This window comes from Vidua chalybeata, chromosome 1, assembly GCF_026979565.1.
Source record: "Vidua chalybeata isolate OUT-0048 chromosome 1, bVidCha1 merged haplotype, whole genome shotgun sequence".
NCBI classification, from domain to species: Eukaryota; Metazoa; Chordata; class Aves; order Passeriformes; family Viduidae; genus Vidua; species Vidua chalybeata.
In genome coordinates, this window is record NC_071530.1 from 8884531 (window position 1) to 8905149 (window position 20619).

The following is a 20619-nucleotide window of genomic DNA, read 5'->3' on the forward strand; positions in this document are numbered from 1 at the left end:
TACAAGCAGGATGTTTGCTGTAAACATGAGATTAAACTAAGCTTTTTGGAATGTTCATTTTATTAAATTCATCTTCTGGGGATGCTGAGGGAGTATTAAAATAATGAGCATAAACATGGCTATTTAAGTACATTTTATTAGTTATAATTATATGGTAAATGGACATTTTTTCTGTGAAACAATAAATTTCAGGAACCTGTGAAGTTAAACTGTGACAGCTTTTCTAAGCTTAGGTAAGTAAAAGCTAAAAGTGTTGAAGTTGTTGATATGCTTTAGTCTGCACTGTGCATGTATAAGTGGGAGGAAACAAAATTAATGCTGGTGCCTTGTTTAAATGTATATGTCAGGTTTATTAATCACAAAATTTACACTGGTTTTCTTGCTCTGTGTTCTTGCACTCATAGGTAACTTTATTTGTTCTTTAGCATTCTTACTCTTAGGAAAATTTTCTGTTAAACTGTGGGAATTTGTGTGTTAGCACAGTGGATTTTTGAGAGTTCAGTCAAAGTGAGCTGGGATTCAGAGCAGGGTGTTTATTCCTCCAGAGCTGACAGCAGGATGCAATCCTTTAGTTAAGTCTGTGGAAGGTAGGCAGGTGCTGGGACCTGGGTGGCTCTGGGACTTGCAGAGGATGTTGATGAGTGCTTGCTCTGTGAACTTCATGAATCAGGAGTCTGGAACTCCATCCTGCTCTCCAGGTGACTGCTGTAGTCACTAAGCTCGAGCTGTTCTGGCATCTTTGAGGACTCTCTGTGCTGCCCATTGCTTCATGGCCAGAAATAGATAACTTTTTCTGACTAAGCTGACTGCAAAGGTCGCATGCCCCTTGCTGTCTGAATTCCCTCCTGGCTGCTCTAAAGAATTTGTTTGGATGCTTTCCCCCTTTATGTATTTAGTTAGGGGTGCTGCTTTGTCATCCCTGCTGGTTGTTTGTTGGATTACTTTCTTTTCTCTGTCATCTGATCTTATAAAAGTTTGGAGTTCTCGACATATCTGTCTTCTGTCTTCTCATGCTTTTTATTTAGCTGAGGACTGTGCTGTAAAGAGCATTTATGAGCCAGGTTTTGGGTAACTGGGCTGAGCGCTGGGCCGAGCTGTGTGGGGAGGGCCTGAGCCTGGTCATGTGGCCCTGTCACTTGCCTTGAGCCAGTAGTTCAGGGCCACTGCTCTGTAAACCAGAACAAAGCTGCCTTCTCTTGTGATGACTGAGAAATCTATAAACTGTGGAAACCTTTGGTTCACATAAACATTGGCCTGTTCGATTTTCATGCCCCAAAGAAGGAGTTGGAGTAGCTGATAGCACACTGTAAACATAGTGCAGTTCCCAGCTCAGGGAACTACAGATTTTTGTGAGCAAACACGAAGGCCATGAAAACATCTTCTTTCAGCTGGTTTATTTTTTTTTTTTTTTTTTTGGCTTGTCTTCTGAAATTTTGAAGATTTTCTGTGGATGGAGGCAGGAAATCAACTAATGTGGGCTGTCTTCCTCCTGACTTTAGAAGAAACTCTCAAGTGTCTAATTAATGAGCCTTGCTTGTATATTTGGAGAAAAATTATTTGACAGATTGCATGTTTGGAGAAGATTTTGTCATGTCATTTTGATTAGGACAGTTGGATGGTTTCTTGCAGGGAGGTGTATGGTTTGCATCTTTGAAACATTTAGGCATTTTCACCATGCACATTCCTACTAACCTTAAAAGTACTGATTTTTTTTTTTTTAATTAGCCATTGTCTATTTTCTAAGTCAATGGCCATCCATATTCTGCTTTATTATAAGCTGATGGTGTCTGTTTTCTTGAGTGAATATTTTAAATTCTTATGTCCTGAAAAGACTGTAGATAGAGGTATTTTCTATTTGTGAATATTGTTGGATATTTTGGGGGAGGGTAGTTTTGTGGGTGTGCATGGTGTTTTTTGGTCAGTCTTACTGGCTGTTGAGGGGCTAAATATTAGCTGACATTTTTTTCTTAAACTGGACAAAATAAGCTGCAGATTAATTTTTTTCTTGCAAATATTTTTAAAACCTTTTTACATACAAAAAGTTCCTATGATAAGTGAAATTTCAACAGTACAGTTTATGCTTTATGATAACTAGCAGATCTAAATTACAGGATATCAGAGATAAATGCTTCCTGTTACCTGACTTTGGTGACACTTTGATTAGGAGAAGGAGAATATTAAGAATTTGTTTTCTTTAGAAGGTTTCTGGCTTGTTTTCATTCCAGACTTCATACTAGTGAGCAATAACACTCACTAAAGACAGAATATGCAATCCCCTGACATTTATTTGAAACAAATAATTTCTATATCTTGAAGAAGTAGCTTTTTAGGGTCAGAGTTATCTGTTAAGAGGTGATCATGTTGCTTCAGCTTTGTATTTTGTCCCAACTTCAGGCTTCTGTTGTCTAGGATATATGGTGTTTATGTTGAGTCTGAACTTCACAGCTCTGCAGCATTGCTTTTAAACAAGCAGGAAAATTTTGAAAAAAATACGGGGTTAAAATCAATATGACTACCTGTGTGCACAAAGTTCTCTAGGAAAAGATGTGATTTATTTTTTACATCTAAGTTGCTTTTCCTACATGCATTTTCTAGTTAGAAGCTTGAGTTGTAAGTTTTCCCTCTAAGATAGGTACCTTGTGTGTAAGAAAAGAATATGGAAAGAACACTTAGTGTTATGGTATATGCTCCGGTCCTGTGACTTCTTGCTGCTTGCCTACTAGTTTTAGGCTGGTATCTCTGTTAGGAGGGACTCTGACCTCTGGCCTTAAGCTTGACTCATACTAGATTCCCTCCTGATTTCTTTTTGCAAACTATACGTTCCATATATGCTGTTCATAAGGCTGGCTGTGGGATTTGATAACATACTTAACCATACTGACTTTGCTTCTTGCCTCTGTGTTCACAGAGCTGTTCTAATTGTTGTGTGGGAAACAGCAAAATTAGAGAGGCCAGTTGATAGCAAATATCCTGGGATATTTTTAGTAATCTGTATGTTTACATATTGAACCCTGCCATTAGTATATTATTATTGGCATTCTTAATTTTAGTGCAGGTCCCCCAACTTCCTTCGGTGTTGGTCACAGTATTAACTATACTCTTATGGTTTTTTTGATGTGGAGATTTCTTCAAAGGGCTGTTTACTTCCTACACTTTAATTTTGTGTTTGTGGGACTGTATGGATAAGTAGATTGCTAAAACCACCCAAGTTTTAAACATGTGGGCCCTCCAGTACATTTGCTTCTGCAAGTGGTTTGGAGAGGGCAGGAAGCATGGCAGGGTATCTCTTAAACTAGTTCTACCATTTGAGGAAATGTGTGTGTAACCATAATCCATAATTAAAGTTAATTAAGCTTTAACCTACAGCAGGAACATATTTTGACGATATGCCAATTTATTTTAAAATGAAGTATATTTTCAATGTTTATGTCCCAGGATGTTGAAAGATTCATGTAAAAGTAGTACAATAAATTAATATCAGAATATTTCACTAGGCTACATCATACTTGGTTCTTTCAGCATTTATGGGAAAGAAAAGGAAACTGAGACTGCCTGGGGTAAAATGAAAAACACTGAATGACTTGATGGGGGAAAGGTTATTTCAATGAATTTTTGTTCTTGATGCATAAGATAAGAAAATGTGACTAATACATTGCTGTATTATGTTCTGAGTGTATTTGGGTGACTTTCCCTGCAATAAGTTGATAACTACTGGAAAAGGTCACTGTTTCCTTGTTCATTATATTGAAACAAACCAGCAGTGGTGGGATGGAAAGGGGTTTGGAGGTTTTGCCAGAATGGAGATTTTTTTAGTGGTGAAGAGAAAGGCAGCATTGCATGAAGACATGAAACATTCTTGAAAGTTTTTAGAAAGGTTCTTTCATCTTAGTGGTCTTTTAGTTGGAGTAATGGTCAGTGTAACTGTTCCTTGTAATTATTCTCTGATGTTGACAAGAAACTGTCACTATTTAAATTGCTTTATTAACTTCTAGGTTTCTCAGAACTCTTGTGGCAGCTATTCTTTTATACTAACAAACAGTAGGTGCCTCTGCACTTGAGTTGGTTGGTTACCTTGCAGTTGGAGCAATCTTGCCTGGTTACGTGCTTCTCTTGGTAAACTTAAAGGAGGCTAATGGTATTCAGTAGCTTTGGCAACATGCATGTTTTTTGTCAGACTCTGAGTACAAGAAAGGCTTATTGGACTCAATAAGATTGAGTTTTAAGTTTCCAAGACCTGTGCAAACATTGCTTTTCTAAAGGGAGCATGTCAGTGGAAGTAACGTTCTGAAGAACAGATGGGTCCCTTTGTTTATGCCCATATGTGCTTTAGACATGACAGGTGTCATAGATAACAGGTGAACTTTTGCATTCAGAGTTATTAATATCTACATCAAAACTGTAATCCAGATGCCCTTCTTAAAATACTGATTGAATTTAGCTTATCAGTCTAATCTGTTTCAGGAACTGCTATATATCTATGTGTTTGTGTACTATGTTTCAGTGAGATTAAAGAACATAAAAATCTGAATTAAAGTAATTGTTTGATCTCTTGACCTAAAGAAAAGCGGTTTATTTTTTGAGATTTAGAAAATTTGAACTTCGTCTTTCTTTGGTCAGCTTTGATACAAGGCAATACCAGACTCCTGCCTGACTTTTATGAAGTAGCAGCACTGGACAAGCTTCATTTACAAGTTGTTGTTATTACAGGACTGGAAAGACTTGGCTGTTGATACCACGAGAACTCCTGAAACATGGTGGATTATTATGAAGTTCTGGGAGTGCAGAAGCATGCCTCAGCAGAGGATATCAAAAAAGCGTGAGTGTCACTGCTGTGGATGTTATGGATTTTAGGGGACAGATATGATGACATGGTTTTTGGATTCACGCTTTGTTGTCTTCCTGTGTTCTTTTGCAAATTCCTGCACATGCTGCATTATCAACTCAAATGTTTGAACTGTGATCTTGGATGATTGCAAAGCACATCAACCTAAGTGCAAGCCTAGCTTTGCCCCTCTAAGTAAGAAGTTATGAACACTTTGCCTAAAATGTTTCATTTGAGGATAGGAATTGTGTGCAGGTGTAGCTGTCAAAGAAGGCATTGGTCTTAGGATGTCACAACCAGTGTGTTCTTGGAGCTTTATCAACTTTTAATGTACCCGATCCCTCTTGATGCCTCCCTTGGTTGGTTGTAGTACTGGATAATTATAGAGCTCTAAGGAGAAGCCCACAGCAGAGATATTTTTGGATGTTTTGCTTAGATCTCACAGATGTTGATCATCAGAAATGCTCAAGAATAATTTCAGAATAAGTAAGGAACCCCAAACCTACTTTCTAATTTAAAACATATCTGAGTAGGTGGTTCTTTGTGTACATGGAGGTTGGTCCCAATATCTAGGTGCAAGATAAAAAGCACCAGGAATTTCTTATTTTGATCCTTGACAACCTTTTTAACCTGACAACATTGTGTTTATTTGTATAGCATATTCTATTATTTCAAAGTAAAGTAACTTTTGTTTTCCTTCCACGCAGGTACCGTAAATTGGCACTAAAATGGCACCCTGATAAAAATCCAGACAATAAAGATGAGGCGGAACGACAATTTAAGCAAGTAGCTGAGGCCTATGAAGTTTTGTCAGATGGTAGGTATTTTAAAAGGGCTCTTGAACTGCCTTTCTCTGTCCTAGAGATCAGACTGAAAATGTTGATCTATGGTGCTTTGAAGGGATATTGTAATTTTGGTTCACCATCCAACTTGATTACTTCCTTTTGAAAAGCAAGGAAAGAGAAAGATGCTTGCAGATAAGACAGAATAAGCAGAAATTTTGAAACAAAAATTTCAGAATCTCCCTAGATAGGTAACCAAACTACTAGAAACTGAAATTCAGTGTCTGCTAGAAATTTCTGTGGAGACTTCTGTGAATCCCAAGATTAATTTTATCTTAGCAGGTGAGGCCAGTGTTACTGTCAGTATAGAGGTATTGTGTTTATCCTCTAAAGTCAAGCTAGACCAACTCTGAAGTATCCACTTTTGGGCCTACAGCTTCTAGATTTCTAGCTTGACAAAGCCCAAGCATACTGTAAACCTTGCTGAAAGTTTGGATGGTATTGAGTGAGTTCTGTAAATTCAGTCCACTGTGATACTAAAGATAGTGTTTATTTTGAATTGTTCTGAAAGAGGTGTTTAGCCTGACCCATGTAGTGCAGGAATGCAGTTTACAGTTCACCCATGTCTTTTTGCTTGAAGAGTATCACTAACTTTTGCCAATGTTCTGACAAAAGCAGCCTGAATCATAACAAAGTGATTTAAGCTACTTTGATTATTTTCCTCTGTAATTGACTGCAGCTGTCTATATGCTATTTCTGAAGTGTCCTTGATTTCACCTGAGACAGCATGGGAAAGCTATATTTAAAGCTCTAGTAGCATCTAGATTACCTCTCAGAGTTCAGCCTGATTTAGTGAGCTGCAGGCTTGTACACTCTGTTTCTTTGCTTGGTTTTGATACTTAATTAACAGGGGAGAAAAAGAGCTTAATTTATCATTAGTTCATTGTATACTTGTCTTTTAGAGTACTTTATCCTTCTTAAGCTAATTTTTTTGAGCAGGATAAAAATAGGATACTGGTCTGGTTATACAGATCTCTAAGTTCTTTGGATACAGTACAGTGCTAGAATTTTAGAACAGCTTCTAAAAGTGCTGCCAGTTTTTGGATCTATGCCAAATCCTAAGTTACTGATGTCTTAACAATCATTTGTGCAGCAGGGATACCAGAATCCTGAGCCCAGTGGTTGAGAGGCAGTCAAATGTTCTGCAAACTTAATGAAATTTTCTGACACCATTACAGGCTTGAATGATGACAGATTTTTGGCAGAAGAATAGTTTTGTAAGGGATTACATAAGCAAAAAAATACTGAAATTGGGTGATCATTGAACACACTTCCCTTGTGGGAAACCTTGTGGTTTCAAAAATGGAACATTTTTCAAGATTAATTTTGGTCTTTGTAAGCCCTTGCTGTTTTCTGCCCATGACAGTTTATCTACCTTGCTACTTTCTTCTTCATAATTTGATGGCTAGGTTAACCTCCTTTCTTTAAAAACTGCTGTCTAGAAAGGGAGTACAGATAATGTATCAAGCTTTGGGGATTTGTCTCCATGTGAACCTGTTGCAAGCTATTTGAGATGATAACCATTATATAAAATTTTAATTCCTGTTAGTCAGAAGTATTTTACTTTCCAGCATCTGTTTGAGGTAACTGCATGTTCTTTCAGTGATGCTGTTTAAAATTTAAAAATATCTTTCACTAAAGAGATTCCACTGGGAAAAGCATAATAATATTAAGAGAATAAAATAAAATGCCCTGATTGGTTTTTGACTGATGCTTCCACAACAGTGCAGGCAAAGTGAGTTGTCTGTCTGCCTCTTTAAGGTCTCCAGGTTCCCTTCCAGTACCAAAGTGCCATCTGATCTCATGCAATAATGTAGAGTTCATTTTTCTCTCCTTTCTCATGAATACTGGCTGGTCTGCAGTGAAATTAGTAGTCATTCCATGCCTTCTAAAATAATAGAGAGCAAGCAGTTTGAGTCACATCCTTCCATGGCATTTTGGAACATCACTTCATTCTCTATTCCATATCCCACAATTAAGGTAGCAGAAGTGGTTATAATTAATTTTAGGGATTTTGCAGTCACTCGTATAAACACTGGTCTTCTGTTCTCATAACTCCCCCACAATGGGCTCGGTCTTGTGCAATAAAAAGAAAAGAGGCAATGGTCAAGGTTTGCAAGAGGGAAAGAAGGAAGGGAATGCTTGAGCACTGGAACTGTTCTCCACACAGCCTGTAGAATCTTATCTAAGATAAGATCACAGCTTTGTTCAGGCACGATGTGACCAACTCCATGATTAGACTTGTGTGGAGGAGCAGGTTGAAGTCCAGAAGTCCTTCACAGCCTTAAAGCTTTTCATGGTGGCTGTCCAAAGAAGAAACCTGCCATATCCTTCTTAAAGGCAAATTTCCATGTGAAGTTTGTCTTCAAACCAAAGTTTTTCTCATACATCAGGACCGGACCTTCTACAACTTACTGGTCTTAAGTTTGAAGTTCAGTACTTCTTCCTGAACTAAATTGCTTTGGCAGTTCTTGTTGAAGATGGTCAGCAGTTATATGCCAGAACTTTCTTAAATAAACTAGCTTTGAGAAGATGCTTAACTGAGAATCCTGGTTAAGTGTTTTTATTTTTTCACAAAACCAACAAACCTGTTTACTGACATGATGTACAACTTCTCCTTGTAGCTAAAAAACGTGACATCTATGACAGATATGGAAAAGAAGGCCTAATAAATGGAGGTGGAGGTATGTTGACAACCAGCAGTTTTTTGCTTTCTCTGTTTTCTGTAGCTTTCTTTTCAAGACAGAAATCTGGAAATGCCTGTACTAGGGCCTAAAATTCAGTGTTTTAAAAATCTAGATTGCAATTGTTTTACAGTTTTTCTAGTTATTAGGAAAGGTATTACTGTTATCTGAAAATGGAGAAACTATTGTAAAAAGTAATGAAGTAATGTGTGTACTTAAATAATATCTAAAAGAGAAATTTTGGAAATTGTTTATATTTTTAGATGATTGAAGTACTCTATAGGCCTGAACTTTCTTATTAGTAAGAATATGTGAAGGTAACTGAAATTTAACTTTTTTCCTTTTTTTTTTTTTTAAGGTGGAAATCATCACGATAATCCATTCGATTTTGGATTTACATTCCGCAACCCAGATGATGTCTTCAGGGAGTTTTTTGGTGGAAGGGACCCCTTTTCATTTGACTTCTTCGGTAAGTGATCCCCTGGTTTTAGTTACTTGTGTCTAAAGTGTGGCTAAAACTTCGTTCTTACAAAACAAACGTAGCTAATGTAGTTTTAGTAAAAATAGTTCTGAAAATGAGGCAAACAAGTGGTATTTTCTATTATATTTGAAGTCTTTGTTTCATACCTGTTTCTTGGTTAATTTTATTGTACAAGAATAGGTATGGTTTGCCAATTAATGTTTTGTTGGAAGGCCTGGTTTGCCAAACCATATCCAACCAATTGGTTTGTCAGCCAATGTCTCTTAAGTTGAAAGGAAATAATTTTCAACAGAAAAAGTGCATACTGGAATTTTCTCTTAAGAATTTGAGCAGGCTAACTTAGTCTGTTGATTTCTCTCTTTTGATCTGTAACTAAATTAAAAAATAAAACTTTGAGAGCTTCTGAATGGGACAGCTTAACTATAACTGTTACACCATAACTCTCAGTGTGGACTTGTGTCCTAGCAGGACTGTTTTTCTTCTATCAGAATAGGAACAGTTGCATACATAATCTAGACACCACCAAATTCATGTCACTTGTTTGCTTGGGGTATAGAGCCTTTAGTGACTCAGTTAAAATAGTTCTTGAGGCCTGAATTCTTCATTTAGGAGGCATTCATTAAAGGAAGCAATATGTGATAAAAGTTGTCAAAGTAATCTCCTAGCCCTTATGCTGAAGGTCTTCTGGCTTGTGATGTTGCTTGCTTTAGCAAGCAGAAGGTCTTTTCAGAGTTGCTGGGATTCTTATGCAATCTCTGTGTGTATGTTCAACTCAGCAAAATGCTGACCTATAAAGCAGAACAGATCCTGTGTTCACTGTTTACTGTGAGAAAGTTCCATACTGAAAACTGCAAGAAGTGTACTTGAAAAACCAGGATTTCTTCCTGATCAGTATGTAGATATATATTTAACTCTGTAATAATGTTTGTAAATGTTGTAATATTTTTAAAAGTAATTTATTGTCTTTGGCAGTACTGGGGGGTTGTTCAGCTCAGATTTTAATTATATCTTTCTCTGGTTTGCTATTTCAGGATCATCAGCTGTTAGGTGACTAATGAAGGATTAGAAAGGGGGTTGAAGGGCTAGAGAATGCAGTAGAATGGTAGTTGATGAATTAGATGAGTAGCTAGAGGAAGAATCTGGTGGAAGATAGGCAGCTGAATTGGGCAGTTGGATCCAATGTGAAATCAGCTGAAAGTAGGAAAGAGAAGATTGGAGGAAACTTCTAGCAAAATAGTGATATGTGGAATGGGCTCTGAACTGGGTAGATGAAACTTCTTCACTGTCTGCAGCAGAATAAGAATTGTAGGAAATACTAGACAAGGATTTCAATTTAGATGAGTGATCTCAGCACTGGTTAGGACACATCTGGAGTACTGGGTTCACTTCTGGGCTCCACAGTAAAAGACACAGCTACTGGATAGAGTCCAGTGAAAGGCCACTAAGATAATTACAGGAACTTCTCTCACATGAGAACAGATGGGGAGAATTGCTGGAATTGTTCAGTATAGAGAAAGCTCAGGGTAAGAGTCTCATCAGTGCATTGTGAAGAGAATGGAGAGATAGAGGCAATGACCACAAATGGAAGCACAGGAGCCTCTGCCTGAACTTAAGGTAGCACAACTGTACTGTGAGAGCAATAGTGTTGGAGCAAGTTGTCCAGAGAGGTTGTGGAATCTCCATGTTTGAAGATAGCCAGAAGGCATATGGACTGGTCCTGGATTAACTCCAGTTAATCCTGTTTGAGCAGGGGATTGGACTGGATGAGTCTAGAGGTCCTTGTCAAACTCAGTTGTTTTGTGATTGTGTGGTAGAGAACCTGGAAAAATCTGAGCAAGATGTTGAGTAGGAAGCTAGTGTGGAGGAGCTGGGAGAGAGTGTTCGGTTCTTTTGTTTATTTTTTGATTGAAGATCTATTAAACAAAATAGTTGAGTTGGTTCTCAATCAAATGTCTTTATAGTATATTGAATAGGTGAGATGCTACTAGTGGGAGAATGACATGGGCTCTGTTTGATTTTTGATTGTACTTATTTCATCAACACTAGCAGAAGACTTAACTTACTGTCTCTGAAAATGTCAGTATTCATGATTAACCTTAAAGCCATGAAGTTTAGTTCTGCTGTTAAATAAATGATAGGCTTAAAGAAAGCTGAGGCCCTGCCTTTGGGTTCCTTAGAAGGAAGGCTGTGCAGCACAGTGCACAGAGCTATCCAGCTTATCAAATGGAGGTACCACTGCTGCCAGTGTTCATGGGATGCTGCAGTAGCCCCTCCTATAGAGGCTGTGTCCATGTTGCCTTGGGGCACCAGTGGACTTCACAACATACCTCTACACTAGTGACCTAGAGAGACATTCTCCCCCTGCTTAACACACAGATTTATTTATTTATTCAAAAGCAGGTTATCTACTTCATGTATTGATCACTGTCTTTGTCAGCTGGAAGATAAGAGCACTGAGCACAGGCTCTGCTTCTTGCCAAGGTTCTGTCAGTGTCAGCAGTGTTGTGTGCGCTCCAGTTAATGAAAACTAATTGTTCCTAAGCTGCCTCTCTACTTTCTGTGGATAGTTGCAGTGTCAGTGACCAGAGGCCTAAAACCCTCAGTTAAACTTTGGATTTTGATCATAAGTTCTTGAAATTTTTCTAGTTGGAAGGTTTCAAAGTGAGCACTTTATTTTTTTCTTTAAGAAATTTTTTTAAGAAACTTTCTTTTCTTTAAGACATTCTCTAACATGGATAGTTGTGTCTCCAAACATTTTTTTTTCACAAGTTTCTTTAAAAAGTATTTGAATTGGTCTTTGCACATACATGAATTGTCGCCCTGGTTATCAAGAGTTTTCTAAAGCCTTCTGAGTTTACATTCTTGTAGAGAATTTTCCCACACAACTTTCTGTAAACAACCTATTGTTTTGCATTCTTTCATAGAGGCAGAGAAATTTGATGTACAGGTAGTTTGTCCAGTGTCGTTGGAGAGGTGGCACGTTCACCCTCCAATCCACTGGCATCTTTTGAGAACTATAAAAGATTGGAGTCAGAAAAAATAAATTAGTCTCTTCATCGTGACCAAAGCTGTGGTGCGTCGTTTTTCCTTGTGTCATCTGGTGACAATGAATTTGCAAAGATAGTACAATGTGAAAATATGTGTGCTTTCAGCTGAATGTAGTGCATTTTATAATTTCAAAAGCAAGTAGTAGAATTGCATGTAAAGCATGAATATTTGTATTGGTGAACTGCAGCCCTTATAGGTTCTGCTGTGTTGAAACACTAGTGGAACAGTTCTGTCCTGAATAAGAGAATTTATCTTCTAAAAGTGAGGAGTTTTCAACTTGTTGATGAGTTTTCTGTGCAATTCTTAACTTCTTAAGGAGCTACTTGGCTTATAATTGATATTCTAAGCCACTAAATAAGTCCTGAGGTCATGTTTTCTAAAAATGTGTACTGGTGGAATCAAAGATGAAATTGAATAAATACTTTAAAAGATTTGTACTTTTTATGCAGTTTGAAGTGGTATGTAGTGAGGCCCACAGAATGCAGGTGGGACTCTCTATATCCTGATTGTCATTGAGTATGTAAAGAGCAGCATCCATATGCATAATTCCTGTAAATTTATGGATGTGAAGAATTTCTGAAATGGTGCTATGAATTGAGTCTGTTCAAGTCTACTGAACTATACTGCACTGCTCTTGCAGTTACAGAAAGTTTTCTTTATAAACAGAGGCATCTTTATTCATCTGTAGAAAAGAGGAGAATGCAGATTTTTAAATGATGAGTCCCTTCAGACTTTTCAAATGAAAATCTATAATAGTGTTGGAGACAGCTCTGAACACTTCCAAATGGAGCAAAGTTAATGTTATGTGCTGTGTGTTGCACTGGAGACAGTCCCAGTTTATTTTCACTGTTCTTTTCAGGCAAATTCTTTGTAAGTCTAGGGATGCATGAAGGCAAGGACTTTTTAAAACTTGATCTGATGCTATGACAGATGCTTAACTCTTACTCTGAGACTTGTGCATTTGCTTTTTGTGGCACATGGTTACAGCAGAGTCTGTATTCCTGGTGAGCTCTCCTAGGGATAGTTTTTAGCCTCTGACATATGGATGCATGGTGATCCTTGTGACAGGAAGAAAAGTTGGTGCTTCCTATGCAGCACTACATTTTGCATTGCAAAGTACTGCCTTGGTGTAGCAGTGTTTGGTGATCTGCTGTTCAGTCTGTCCCACATACCTCTGGCTCTCTGGCTGTTCTTTGCCATGGGAACTCATTGTTTACTCTTAATGTAGGGATTGATTTCTCATGTCAGTATACTTAAATTTCAGCTATATCCTACTCCATTTACACGTGGTGCTTGCCTTCATTTGGTTTGTGTTCCTTGTTCTGTTTATTTGTATTTTACTTGTAAACTTTTCGAGGACCTTTTTTCTTCTGTAATTTAACAGTTCACAGGAGGGAAGGATCCCAGTGTTACCACTGGTAATGGAAGTGCATTGATGAAAGACTTCTGCTTCAGGCTGAGGAACAGAAATTAATGTGCTTTGGTGTAGGCTGGGCTGTGTTTCTAGGCTGTTAAAAGAATTGATTTGGTTTTGGTTTAGAGGCTTTTCAGATTCTCACTTCAAGAGTGGGTTCTATGTTGGAAGGTGTTATCAGTGAGGAGTTGCTGTGGAAGATTGAGTTGGTATAATAAGATCATAATATTACCCAACAGAAACTCATTAAGGAGTTAATTCTTTTTTTTTTCTAGACTAGAAGGTGCATATGCATTCTAAACCATCTCAGCTGACTTCAGATGTATCAGTGATGCCCAAGTAATTTGTGTATGGGCTAGGAAATACAACTCAGAGCCTACAGCAGACCAGTATCCTCCAGCAGCTGTGTCTACAAGCTTGGCAGGATGGTTTAGGGCATTTCAGACTGCTTCCAGTGCCTGTGTGTGTAGTTAAATGAGTCCCATAAGGAACCAGGCTTTTCTCCCTGGCAGAATGTGTTACTATGTGACATGATAAATTGCTCCTGGTGGATGCCCCTCTAGACTTGGATGTCCCAAGAGAATTCTGTTTGTGGGATCTCTTTAAACATTGACTGTAGTCTTGACAGTTTTGCTGTGGTTTCTGAATGTACATTTGGAGATGGTATTATATAAATGTCTTAAATGTTTTTTTTAGATTGTGAAGTAGAATTCACAATGTACTTTGATCTAATGCATATAAACCCACAGGGATTCTGTGGAGTTTTCCCTTGAGAATTCTGGTTACCTGCTTTATGTGGTATTTCAAAATCTACTCTTGGAAATGAAAGGTAAAATGAAACTTAAAACCTTCGTACAACTAGTTAGATACAAATATTCGTCACAGAGAATATCAGCTAGCTGGTTATCTGGTATGTAGTTTGGTTCCATCAAAGGTCAGAATTACTTCAGATTGACTACTGTAATATTGATTACATAAAAAGAAGCAGGACTGTTCTGGAAAAGTACAGTGAGTTACTTTTGGTATCCAGGTAAAAGAGTCATAATCTAACAAGAGAGAGGAAATGTTCTGTGCAGTAATCATTGCAAGCTCTACGTGATAGGTGTTTTAGGATGTTTTTCTTGAATGGGACAGCTTCATCAAATTGCTGTCTCAAGGACAGAAAGTTGTCTTGCTGTGGCAAAAGATTCAGATCATGGTTTTAATTCACATGCTATTCCATTTCTGATAAGTGATTGTTTAAATGTTCTAATGCAAAATGTATTTGTTAGTAAAATGGGTTATTAGACCTGAAAATGGAGGTGGCTTTCATTTAAAGCTATCTTGAACAGCAGTGCCTTTTTGGTAATTAATCTTTTTGTTGATGTAAATTTGCTGCTTTTGGTGCAATTTATGAAGTACTCACAGATTTGCATGTGCATTCATTGCTTTGGTATGAATGTGCAGTTTCATTTCATAACCACCAGTCTTAGATCATAATTATCCACGGAATGGTCCAAGTCTCACTAAGAATTTTCCAGAAATAACTTGATAGGTTTGAAGAGGGTTTTTGAAACACAGGAACTGTCTCACCCAGACAGCATTATCAGACAGGAGTAGGTAGTGCTGTGGCTCCATGGCCAAACTAATACATAGTTAGCCCTGCTGAAAGGAGGAGGCCTTCCTCCAAATTCTCATGTTCATCTTAAGACTTTAATCTTTGTCTAATGTCCCATTAGATAGATTGAGAAACTGTTTGATAGCATACTAGCTGAAGTTTGTCTTGGGAATCCCAGTCCAGTTGAGGTTGTTAGTCCCCAAGAAAATGTTTTGATTTGTTTTTCTTGGAAAGGTAGCTGGTTAAATTGGTCAAGCACAAATGCTGAACATCACCCATGGAGAGCAGGTCATCCAGAGGTGTAATGGAAGCTGCCTCCATTTTTAAGGTGTGCCTGAGCATTCATTTGATAAGTGTGAAATGCTGATTAGTGTACTCCAGCATCTTTGTAATTACCATATAGATGGCATTCAAAGGTGATGTTTTAGGTCTCCAATCTCAAGATCTCTGCTATGAGTCATTAGAAGGACTTCCCAATGCTTCTTCTGGTAATTTACTAAATGAGTGTAGTTTGACATCATTTATGAAAGTGAGCATTACAACGACCATGCTGAAACATTAGGCACATGAAGCAACAGTGCTTGCAAGAAGAAAATATTTCCATGCAAAAGCGCTTAGAGGTTGCTGTGGCCCCTCCAGTTCTCATGGTATGTTTTTTAGTGCCTGAGTGCTCTCCAGAGCTGTTGTATGAGGTTCTGTGTGTGTTTACTGCAAATTTGTGTATTTGAAACTTTTTTTCAGATAGGATACAAGGTAGAAAACACCTACTCCAAGAATTCTGTTGTATTCTGGGTATTGTGTCTGTAGCCCTTTGTGTAAACACATTGTTCAGACCTGCATTTGAGACTGTCTTCTGGCAGGATGTATAAAGTCATTACAGAATGCTTTTGATACAAAGAAAGGATGGGGCAGGCAGCCTTTGCTTACTGCAACACTGCAGCAATGCTCAATGCCATTGGGTTTGGCTGTGCCCTTCCATGGGGGCTGCACAGCATCCTTTATCCTTTCTCCATTATCCTGTGTTGTGCCAGTGCCACCCCCGTGCATCTGCAGCAGGAGCACTCAGATCAGGTGCTGTGTTTTGGCAGAGGCAGTGGTGAGGCTCTGGTGGTAGAGAATAAAGGAAACAAGGTTCGCTGGTCAGGGAGGTGGTGCAGTGAGCAGGGGCCCTGCTTGGACAGGGTGATTCCCTTTGCACACTGTCCTGAAGAGATTATCAGCATCTCTCACTGTGACAGTACATGCATGGGAGAGCATTTGCTGACAGCTCACCATTTATCTCAACACCTTTGATTTTTGGAGGTGAATGATGGCATTGCAGTGTAGCATCATTCTATGGCTGAAAGAATCTTCCTGTGCTGCCTTTGACCCTTGGGCACTTCTGCTGCTGCCTGTCTTGTAACCTGCACAGTTGCTTTTACAGCCACACTGTGAACTCTAGCAAAGAATTGATGTGGCTGAACTTGCTTTCAGCTGGAGATGCTCTTTCCAGCATATCAATTCCTGATCTAGTTCCCCAAGCAACAGCCAGGATACAGGGGTCTTGGCAGAAGTGACTGATATAGGAAGTGTGACACTTCTAGTTTATCATGTATTGTAATTTCAGCTAATGCCTTAGATTGCTATAATGAATTTAGAGTTTTAGCTGCTTTGTGGACTGCTTCAAATTGTGGGGTTTGACTCCTTTCCTCCCTTCCCCTGTTGTATGGTGCTTTATGCCCATTTTTTTTTCCAATACGTGAGTCTTTCCGGTGCTGAAAGAGATTAGCTCATGGGTGCAACAGAAAGTAACAACTCAGTGTTTTCTTCTGGATCAGTGAATTAGTGCAACTTGTTTGGTTTCATGATCAAAAGGCAGGAAAGGAAAACAGTGACATCTTTTAAGTAGTGTTCTGCCATAAGCTGAAAGGGAAAAAATCCCATTTCTGTGTTACAGCTGGGGACTCCTTAGAATGGAGAGATCATGACCTGCCTTATTTTGAGCTGCAGTGTGATATTTATTACAGTAGTTGTTGTTATTTGACCTGTTTAGAGGTGAAATTCTTTTCCTGTGACTACAGAAAAACAAGGTAGTATTCCATGGTTTGCAGGGAGCAAGTTTAATGTTTTACCCTGAGGAACAAGACAGTTGTTGCATTTGAATTGGCAATGTTTTTTTCTAAAGAAAGTACATTTTCCTGGAAACATTACCTCCAGTGCAATTATTTTTAGACAGGTTTGTTACTGTAGAGTCTTCTGTGTTGCTGGGGGTTTTGTGTTCCAATCTCCACATTAACTTTTTGGCTTCTGTAACTTCAGTTTTGCTACCTAGTAACAGCAAGAGTCCTGAAGTCCTTCATTTTGCCTGGTGTTTTGATGATGGGCTACCATGAGTTCTTTGCATAAGCATTTGCCTTTTTCTAAAAAGTACCAAAATGACTATAATAAGAGGAATAATTGAAAAATACCCAACACCCTGCATTTGAACTGTTTGGAAAAGGTCTTTTTTTGTGAAAAGGTTATCAGGGATGGAAAGGTTCTGCTAAAATAGATTTACAGAGCTGAAATGTTATTTTTTTGCTGAGAGGTGCTATTAATCATTGTGATTTAGGGAGTAAAAGCATAAACAGGGTCTGAGTAGCTGAAGATTGCTGTATTAATGTGTATTTGGTGGTAGATACAACAAATGATAGTGCAGCAGCTTCCTGCTACCTTCTCTCAATATTTTCGGTATTTTTTTTTCTTTTACCTGCTGTACATGGCTGTCAGAATCATAAAGGAATAGTTTATCTGACAAGTCCTGCCCCTTTTCCTGTCTCAGGATAATCCCTCTTGTTGAGCATTCTGCAGTGCACTGTGGAAGAGTGGTTGCTCTGTCTTACTTGAGAAAATTACAGGAAGAGCACTGGAGAATGTTCCCAGGGCTGCTGACAGCGATCACCTGATGTTTGAACACGTGCTGATACCAAGTGCTGATCTCTTCCTTTGCTGTGCAGGCTGATAAGGCATGGCCAAGTCTTGGTTAGGCTTTGGTGTGGCAGTAATCCACTGAGAAGCTGGGTTGATACCAGGGTTCTCTAGGAGAGTCCATGATCTTCCCTTAAATAACTTTGTTTCTGCAGCTGTTGTGTTGGGGAGGAGAGATTCACTTGCAGAATAGGCTGACACACTGTGGGAGATTAAAAACTCAGAGCTTACATGATAGGTTGTTTTGTTTTTATTCAAACTCCAGGTAACGAGAAAATTTGGATTATAAATAGAAAGCTTAACAGTGGGAGTAATACAGTATATAGATCATTTGTACACGTGAGTGAATGACCTTCATAACTAACCTATGAGTCATTCCTGTGAGAATAAATTGGACTACAAAACAATTAACTGCAGTGGTACTTGCTGGTTGATATGCTAGACTGACAAAACTGGCCTATTTTTGAAATTGACATAGTGCTTGTTTTGGAAATTATAGTAATTCCCATATTTCCATGCTAAGTGTTGGTTAACTTCTGTAAAGGTACTAATGGGTCATCTTTATATTGAGGAAAGCTTGCTTTACATGGAAAAAAAAAGAAATTACAAAACAAAAAGTGTCCAAGGTAGAAAAAATCTTACCACTTGCTTGCCAGTGTATGTAAGATAAAAGTTTGGTCTGTGTTCTTTTACTCAATAACTATGGAGGTTGGGAGAGGGGTAGCAGCTGCCCTTGTTCAGCATAAATACATTGTGATGTTTCACATTTAAGTCTTTACACAGATGGTAACTTACATATTTTTATTATCATATTGATTACTTAATGATGCATAATGCATATTGTATTAACTTGGTGATTTATCATAAATCAGCTTGGATTTTTGTGGAAGTACCGGAAGTGGAACAAATACTGCATTTCTGACCTTCTCTTTGTCAGTTGTAGTTCTGAACAGTCAGGCAGTCACAAGTCTTTCCTTGCTTTCATACCTCTATTGCTGCTGTCACCAGGTTCTGCATTTTTCATTAAAAGCTTATTCTGAGTTTTCAATACTGAATCTCTGTGTGAAAAACTTGGTAAAATCATTGGTGTTCTCAATAACACTCATTCTGGGAGAGTTGTGATTGATCAAGAGAGTAGTTGTAGTTCCTAAACTTTTCTGGCTTTAATGCAAGTATTATATTTATTGACTTTCTGGTTTATGATTGCAATTTTTTTTCTGTTCTTTGTCTCAAGAGAATTAGAAAAAAGCAGTTTTCTGATAATTCTAGTAAATAAAGACTGCTTGTATAGGTGCTGGTGTTGTACCCCATGGCCTGACACCTCCCCCATCTTTTTTTTTTTCCTTTTTGGAAAGAGACTATTGTCTTCCTGGTGGGGATGGAACAATAGCTGTTCTGAATGACATAACAGTGGAACTTGAATTTGAAATAACATTTTATCCATGACCCTCTTTCTCTGTTTTTGCCCTTTCTCTCCTGCTTGGTACAGACCAAGTGCCTCTTTGGGACACTGTGTGTAAACCTCCATCCTTTGCTGCTAAATGTGCATCAGAATACGTGTTTGGAGTATCTAATGTGGCAAGTGCTAAATTAAACACTTGGAACACTTTAGGATTATGAGTCATCAATCCCTGGCTGCTGTTTTTAGATTTCAATAATTAATACAACCTATCTGGAAGTTACTTTTCAGATCATGGTGAATCTCAATAAATCTTGAATAGAAATAAGCTAGAAAGTTCAGGTACCTGTATGCAATATTTTCCATTAGGTGTACTAGTTTTTAATGCTAAACAGGTAAAATAAAGAAATCAACTACTTTATATATATATATATATATATATATGTATATATGTAATTATTTTAGGTCCAGAAGCAAGCAGAATTTAGACCAGAAAGAGCGTAGCAATTACCTTCAAGGGAGTCTTACTTCAGTAGCCTCAAATATTTCAAAGGAAGATTCTTATCTGTTAACAAAAAGGTGTTTTTTTTTTTTTTTTTAATAAATAATCCCTAATGATTAAATACAGAATCACTCAGTAATATTTATCTCTTAAATGTTGTCTTCTGTTTTGTAGAAGACCCTTTTGAGGACTTCTTCGGTGGCAGGCGGGGTCCAAGGGGAAGCAGAAACAGAGGTGGTGGTGGATCATTCTTCTCTGCCTTTGGTGGATTCCCTGCTTTTGGAAGTGGTTTCTCTCCATTTGACACAGGTAAATATCATAACAATTAAGAAAGAATGCAATTTTGGCTCATAAGGGATTGCAGTATAATAAGCTGGATTCTCCATTCAGGCAATTCTGTGACTGGTTTTTTGTTTTTCTTTTTTTTTTTTTTTTTTTTCTTTTTTTAATTAAGCTGCTCTCTGTAAGGTGTAAATTAAGCCATAGTTAGAGTATTTGGGCTACCTGAAAATTCATATAGAGTGAACAGATCTTTAAGAAGTAGAACTTTGTTTTCCTTATTTTGGTGCTACAGTTTCTTCATGGCTTTAGAATTCTTTTGTTCTGTTTGCTTTCAGGGGTGTGATGGCTTTTACTACAGATCCTGAAAAACATGTGCCTAAACCCCATGGTAGTGCTTAGGGTGCTGGGAATCTGGGCATTGGTTGGGGTGTTACTGATACAGGACTTGTTCTGTCTGCCAGCTCGGGGTGTCCCAACATCTGCACTAAAGCTGATGATCAGATTCATTAGAGTTGCTGGCTTTCCCCTGGGTGCAGAGCATGGATAAAGGTTGAATATCTTTCAGGGGAGGAGTTGACAAATGGTTTTTGGACAATGCTGTG

The 20619-nt window shown here is 38.1% G+C and overlaps 1 protein-coding gene across 4 annotated transcripts in view; it reads left to right on the forward strand.

Moving 5' to 3' along the window:
- DNAJB6 (DnaJ heat shock protein family (Hsp40) member B6) overlaps positions 1–20619 on the forward strand; it is a 56053-nt gene that overhangs the window by 4817 nt on the left and 30617 nt on the right. For all 4 annotated transcript variants that reach the window (XM_053942679.1, XM_053942705.1, XM_053942697.1 and 1 more), the window contains exons 2-6: positions 4708–4816; positions 5530–5639; positions 8289–8348; positions 8707–8817; positions 19910–20044. In XM_053942679.1, coding sequence (XP_053798654.1) covers positions 4752–4816; positions 5530–5639; positions 8289–8348; positions 8707–8817; positions 19910–20044 — 481 coding nt within the window. In that variant the 5' untranslated portion in view covers positions 4708–4751. The remainder of the gene's footprint in view (positions 1–4707; positions 4817–5529; positions 5640–8288; positions 8349–8706; positions 8818–19909; positions 20045–20619) is intronic.